Raw genomic sequence first — 7,205 nt, 5'->3', positions numbered from 1 at the left:
AGCTAAGGCTACCAGCTGCGTTGAGATTGCTATAAATGGATCCACCTCATGTATTCCAACTACTTTATTTCCACACCCATTTTTCAATATGTCATAGTGCATTAGTGAATATCAAGTCCTCCATGATTTGTTAGACCTGATCCGCGACTTTTTGTTTTTGTATCATCGCAAGTAGAGTCTATTTTAGCCTTACTAATTGGATTCAGAACAATGTAAAATTATTGCACCTGAAGCCATTTATGTAATCCATATTGTGAGCATTAATGAGTGGACTCTTGCCTCGCTCTCAAGCCTCTGATTACATTAGGAGTCCAAATGTTGGAATGTGTTAATCTTGTCCTTTAACTATGCAATCCTTTTTGGCAGAAAATATTTGCTAAGGAACTTCTGACTCAATTGATTCCATGTAGTAATGCTCTGAGATGGACAAGTGTCTAACCATTCTCTGGTTGAGTCTCTCAATGTGTATAGGAAAAGCCTCGGTTTGATTGCTTTGCTTGGAACTCTCCAGATACTCGATTGTTGCACACTTGTTCAAGAATCTTGATATTAGAGCATTAGGTTTCTTAGTAGCTTTCCCAAAGAACTGTAGAGCATTTTGGAACATATTTATGACATTTGTCCTTAAATAGAAGTTTGCCTGGCCAAAGCTAGATAAACAATACTAGATTGGCAATCTAAAACAAGTGGAACCATATATTCACTCATGAACCTTGCATTTCCATTCACTGCAACTATGTTTGGAGGTGCTATCCCCTAATTTGCTAAGATGGCAATAGGATTCAAGTTACCCTCTGCCATGTATTCATCTTTCTATTTTTGTGGTGTTTCCAATTGTTCTCTTCTTTGAAATCTGAATGTGCATTTGATCTCTGGATCAAATTGAGCAAAATCACTCAGTCTCGAACTTTGTATACGAATCCTAAAGAAGTAAGCAAGAAGCACTGTAAATTTTTTCTAATGAAATAAAATAGCTAATGAAGCAATAAAATTCATATTACAACTAAAATTAACTAAATTCATATTACAACTAAAATTAACTAAATTTATATTAAAAAAAGGTCCCCATTTACGATGCCAAAAACATGATCATTTGATTTCTGGCAAATGAACGGAATCGTGAACAAGTAATAAATTAGTGAATAGAGTGTTGAACCCATAAAGATTATGTGTTTGATCGAGTTAAAATTAATGGCAACTTTAATCGAATAGCAAATAAGTTTTTTTTTCTCTATACTAATCCCTAAATTATCAATTAAACTAGTGGAAGTAAGTAAATATATTTTTCAAATATGTGAGAAGCATTGCTAAAATATCAAATCCCTCTTGTTATTTCATTTTTAATGTAACAATTTGAAATCGTTCATTTTGGTCAATATTCCTAATTTAATTGAAAGCCTCTCGGTAGTAATTAAATTTATTCCCCTCATGCGATCCTTTTATCTTTCGATGAAAAATACAAACATGATAAATGCATTAATAAGTGCTAAAACACCTATTGGAACTATATAAAGCATAGAAGTATATCTTTATCCTCTATTGAACATTTTAATATTTATTATACTGTGCTTAAACCCTATTGTTTCTCTCGATAACAATAACATCCACTAACAATTCAATTGATGATCAAGCAATTGAAAAATTGAAAATATCATAACAATGGATCATCTCATCTTAGCAATATATAAAACTAACATACTAAATTGAAATTACAAGAAATCGTAGTCAACTGGAAAGACATAATCGGAATTTTTATAAATTGGGAAGATGAAGATAAATTTTGAAATTTTGAATCTTTTCATTGGTTTCTTAATGAATGTCCACTTGCGCCTTCTCTTTTTTATCCAAAAATCAAGTTTAAATCTTCACTTGACTGAATTCTTGCAAGTCCCCTTCAAATCTCTCACAGAAACTATGAATTTTGTCTCCTTTAATGATAATAATTAATGAATATTGGAGAATAATATGTATATGAGAGCTGTAGGAGCAATTTTTTAATGTATTCTGTTTAGCTACTTTTAGAAGTGCAAAGTGGTTGAAAATCACGTCCAAATTAATTTCCAAAAGAGTTCCAATTGAATAAGAAAAGTTATCTTCGCGCTCACATATTTCTGTCTCTACACAATAGTTAGTATTTTGGTCATAAATTTCTCTCCTAATATCCAATTGAGGCAATTTAAAGTGCATTAAAAAACTCACCCAAAGAGCTACAACCTTGTTGGATGTAAAATATTTCCAATTCGGACATTTATTATGCGAAAAATGGGTCTCAATATTCGACTAAAAATCTGAAATATAACTTGTGCGATTGGAAATTGATTTGTGATAATATTTTGGTCATATTTCATTCCTTTTTGACTTCTAATTACAATCAATTGACTCTTAGTAATCTTCAAAGTATCGTCTTATGATACAAATCAACTATTGGATATTTGCAATTTGGTCTTCAAATTTTGAATATCGCCCTTTTTCACAATTTTCGCTTCTTTATTTCAATTCCACTTTCAATCATCGAGTTTCACCTAATAAACGAAATGTATAATAAATTAAGCTATAATTACTTAAAAGAACTATTAAATATCTATATTTTTATATTCAAATAATTGTATAAAATGCACTTATCATCTATCTTGCTGGGACTTAATTGTGTCTATAAATATAAAATTGAGAGAGAGATATTTTGCTGAATTACTCTATTTTTTATGTCCTATTAGCAAGAAAGAGTCCATTAAATTACATCGGAAACGAATTTTTTAAACGTTGTTGAGTTTTATCTGGTCATTTTTTTAAACAAAGCATAGTAGTATTGGAAATGGTCTAATATGAACCATTTGATTGTTCATGAAACTGTAAAAATATCTATTCATTGTCCCTTATAATCTTGATTTTCAATTCTTTATTAATCAGATTGTTTAAAAACGTCTTTTATCTTTTAAAAATATCTTGTTCAATTCTTTTGAACTTTTGAGGATGCCAAACACTTCCGTCTGGATCTTCACCCACCATAGACAAAACACCAACACTTCCTCCTTTCCACAGCCAATTTCAGAGCAAGTTCTTTTCCACCAACACGCCCATAAGAAATATTGACCTTGAGAATTTATGAAGAAAAAAGATGATTAGGTATCGATATGCAGCAGCAGCTCCAGCTTGTAACTCAGATGGATTGCAACGAAAATAACAGGTTATATCTAAAGCTAACAACTACTTGCACTTGTCATATTCAAGAAACGGACTAACACGAAAGTGTACCGAGTAGTAATATATGTAGGTTGATCAAAGGTCAAAAGTGAAAGGCAAAGTTCAACAAAAAAAAAAAAAAAAAAAAAGAAAAAAAAAAAAAAAGAAAATTAAAAAAAAAAAAAAAAAAAAAAAGAAGGGAAAAAGATACATAGAATTAACTCATTTTCACTCCATTTATGAAAGACGAATCACAAAAGAAAAGGCCCAAAGAAAATCAATTTCCTCAGCCTTACCCATCACCATCATCAAATAGGTCGATTTAGTTTGAACGGCCGGGTACACTGACGGATGCGCTGTGGAATTTCAAGATTTTCTGTGTTAACTTCTTGATTTTTACTTGGACTAATTTATCTGGTAAAATCATGAACGAAATTTGGCCTGTCTGTGACATTGAATCGCCAAGTGAGGAATGGAATGCCTTTTTCAGATTCATGAAGATCATTTTCTTCAATGAACCTAAATTCATTAGCATAATTTGATGAAGAAAAACACGGCATTTTCTGGTGCTGTGATTGGTGATGAACCCATGAACTGTTATTGACAGCATTGGCACCGCCGTTATTGGCTTCAGTGGCCCTTCTCTCTTCCTTCTTGAAACGGATCCCACAAGCATTGCATAGAGACTGCATGCAGAACCAGTTCATAAACCCAACATTAGTCTCCAAATGATTAAAGAACGAGTACGAATATGGAAACTATTCGGTAACTCCAAAAATGGTTTTCAGTACGGTTTTCCCGTTTTCATTTCGGTGCAATTTAGTAACAGAAAATGTATAAGAAAATTACTAACAATACCTTCGGACCCCTTGGACCGTTCCTCCAGAGGGGAGTAGAAGTGGTGCCACAATTAGCACAGCGGCGGGCTAAAAGAGGGTCTCCACCGCCGGAACAGGTGTTGCTATTACTTCCACCACGGTTTTTGCCAGCGGTTGATGGCGGTTTGGACTGCAATATGTTCCACCCAAAGTTAGACATGCAAGAGTATCGTTTCTTTTCATTCTCACTGGTCAGTCGAGTCGAAGGAGTGCCCAAAGAAAGGGTGCAATCCACAGAAGAAGAAGCAGGATACATATCTCCATCATGATCAAATGGTTTAGAATTTGAGGATGAAAAGATCATTGAGAATGAATTGTTTGCACTGTGATACAATCCACAAGAACATTGCCCACAAGAACTATTGCATCTTTGCATCATTTTGGTGTGGGGTGCGTGGTTGGATGGATGAATTTAATGACAGAGGTGTACAAATGCACACAGAAGAGACCTACGAACAAATAGTATGTTGACAGTGATGTGTAATAATAAAATGTTTGAACTGGAGCTTAGGATAGAGGGCTGAAGCAATGAGTGTTAGATATATGAATATATATAGGCAGGTGGGGTAGTGTGGGGTTTGGTTGGTCCTTGGGCAGTCAAAAGAGCCCACGTGAAGAGGGGGAACAGTCTTCCATGGATCTGTATTCTCCGATCGCGAGGAAGCAACAGTCGAAAAACCCAATATTACATCAAACTTGTGTCTATATCTTTGCACTGTCACTGCCAGTCTCCCGCGACAAATGGAATTGCCACCACCTCGCCCCTCACGGCACCCAACGTCCAACTCACGGGACTAAACACCTTGATTTTGCCTCTTAATCCCTTTTAATAAGGAGTAATGTTATTCGGTACTATTTATGTTAAATATCAGTTTAGGTGACAATTGAATAAAATTAAATGACAAATTCATTTAAATACAATATCACGTGATTCATTTGATCGAAAACTTATCAAATGTGTCCACTTTAATTGGTTTTGGATAACATTATTCTTTAATAAGTTTTCTTTGTAAGAATAATATATATGCAGATAATTTAAATGTATGTTTATTCATAAATACGACACCGTCTAGTAGTCGAACTAGCTTCCACGTGTTGGTGCCAAGGAATGAAAGGCCTATATCCCAAATTGTTGAAGCATAATGAGATACATGTCCATAAGGCATCGCCAAATCTCAAAGGCTCGGCACTTGACCCTGGTCATGTCCATGGCACACGACCCAAGAGGGAGCATCTCGTGTGCTTGACCATGGAGGCATGTTTAGCCCTAAACAGTTTAAAGTTTACTATAAGCCTGTTTGGGAGTGATTTTTCTCTCAAAAAATTGATTTTTTTACCGTTATTTCACTATTCCAGCCGTCATATTTGACTTTTTCTCTCACACGTGGACTCCACTTTTTTTCTAACGGTCAAAAAATTAATTCTCAAAATCACTCCCAAACAGACTCTATATTCTTTAGCCTACGATGGAATCCTCTTAGCAATGCCATCGGTCAAAAGTCCAATACATGCCCCCGCTTTAAAAGGTTTTCTTGCATCTAATGTTAGATGTTATCTATGTGCGTGATAAAAGAACAAAGTTGTATATACTAGATCTATAATTTTTAACCGGTGGATCATGCCATGCACGACTATAGGGACCAATGATCTACTTTGGTTGGCTTTCACAACCTATATTTAAAATAAAAACGTGTGCAAAAAATCACATTACTTATATTTTTTGAACAAATCTCCCAAATTAAAATAAAGTGTCATTGTTCAGCATGACCTGAAAAAAGGTCGCATCAAATTAGGATTTGTTCGTTTTAAAAATTGAAATTTCTTAATATTGTGGAGCTATAGGGCGTAGTGAATGCTTCGACAACATTTTGAAATTTTTTTCTTTTGTAAAACTATGCCAAGATATTAAAAAATATAAATATGTACTTGCTCTCAACATTTTTTCACCTCTCCCACTTGAAAAGCATGGTTTAATTGTTGATAACGACATAGGAAATACAGAAATATTTATGGAGAGAGAGAGAGAGAGAGAGGATTGGAATGGGATAGTCTGCAATGATCAAAGCAACATGTGTTGTTGTAAGTATAGAGAAATCTTTGACTCGAAGGATAGAAAAGAAAAGCTATAATATTCGCCTGTCCATGCATCTTAAAATTATTCAAAATATGAAGATATGCTGACAAAAACATGGGGGCCCCACGCTATCATGACCAAGTAAGGACAAACTCATCTGGAATATCGATAGATTCGATCAAAAAAGATTCAAAAAAACAAATAATAAGAGAGAGAGCCATAGATAAATAGAGAGACAGTCAGATCTTCTTGAGATTGGCGTCTGCAGTTGGACAAACGGGAAAGATCACCGGTTTCCAAAATATGCTCTTAATTCTCCTTATAAAACTGTGATTAACCCAAGGTTATGTTGGTACACTCACACCACCACCTAAACTCGTCCGCACATTTGACACACAATATTCGATTATATATTTCCTTGGTCTCGTAAATATGGTAAAACCTCTATAAAATAATAATGTCAAGATTGAAAAAAATATTATTTTAGAGGAATTATTAATTTATCGAATAATTTATTGATTTATAGAGTATTTTATATTTTTATAACTTGCACTATATTTTACTGTAATATATGTAGGAATTTAAAGAAGAATTTTTTTTTTTTTTTTGAAATTGGTAAACTTCAAAATTTAATATGTAAGTACATAAAAAGGTATACACATAATTGCATTAAAGACGAAACATTAATGTGCATGCAATATTGACTTCAAAGTTTAATATCTTGAAAGACTAATCATTCAAATCATGTACACGGAACATAATTTCTATAGTCATTAGTTTTAACTTAGGTCCCCAATCATTCGAAATTTTATATATTTTTCTACCATAGCATCACATTTGAGAGGAGTTAAAGAAACTATATTGATTAGTAATAGATGTGTTTTATCAATTATTTCCTTAAAAAAGACATTTCAAGTAATCGTAACCTTAAATAATTACTTTGTACAACATAAAATATATGTCAAATGTAGTGTGTACATTGCAAAAATTTAGTTATAAAATTGAGTTTAATTTGTGTGCAAAGAGAGAACCAAAAGAATTTGGATGCATGTTTTAAAAAAGAGGTCAGTTGG

The 7,205-nt window shown here is 33.4% G+C and overlaps 1 protein-coding gene across 1 annotated transcript; it reads right to left on the bottom strand.

Annotated features, from left to right (window-relative positions):
- Positions 1 to 3,586: 3,586 nt before the first annotated feature.
- LOC111365855 (GATA transcription factor 18-like) lies at positions 3,587 to 4,553 on the bottom strand. The gene is made up of 2 exons (XM_022986363.1): positions 4,039 to 4,553; positions 3,587 to 3,866 (listed from the first exon to the last, which is right to left on the bottom strand). Exons 1-2 carry the CDS (start codon positions 4,435 to 4,437, stop codon positions 3,591 to 3,593), a joined length of 675 nt encoding a protein of 224 aa, XP_022842131.1. The 5' UTR covers positions 4,438 to 4,553; the 3' UTR covers positions 3,587 to 3,590.
- Between the last annotated feature and the right edge of the window lie 2,652 nt (positions 4,554 to 7,205).

Source organism: Olea europaea, chromosome 17, assembly GCF_002742605.1.
Source record: "Olea europaea var. sylvestris chromosome 17, O_europaea_v1, whole genome shotgun sequence".
In the NCBI taxonomy this organism is placed as follows: Eukaryota; Viridiplantae; Streptophyta; class Magnoliopsida; order Lamiales; family Oleaceae; genus Olea; species Olea europaea.
The sequence above is the reverse complement of the archived record's forward strand: the minus strand, read 5'-3'. Positions and strand labels throughout refer to the sequence as shown.

Excerpts from the sequence above, each read along its gene's own strand:
- LOC111365855 (XM_022986363.1), bottom strand. The coding sequence starts at position 4,437 with ATGATGCAAAGATGCAATAGTTCTTGTGGGCAATGTTCTTGTGGATTG. Across the intron at positions 3,867-4,038 it reads ACGGTCCAAGGGGTCCGAAG|TCTCTATGCAATGCTTGTGG; the intron begins GTATTGTTAGTA and ends TTCTGCATGCAG.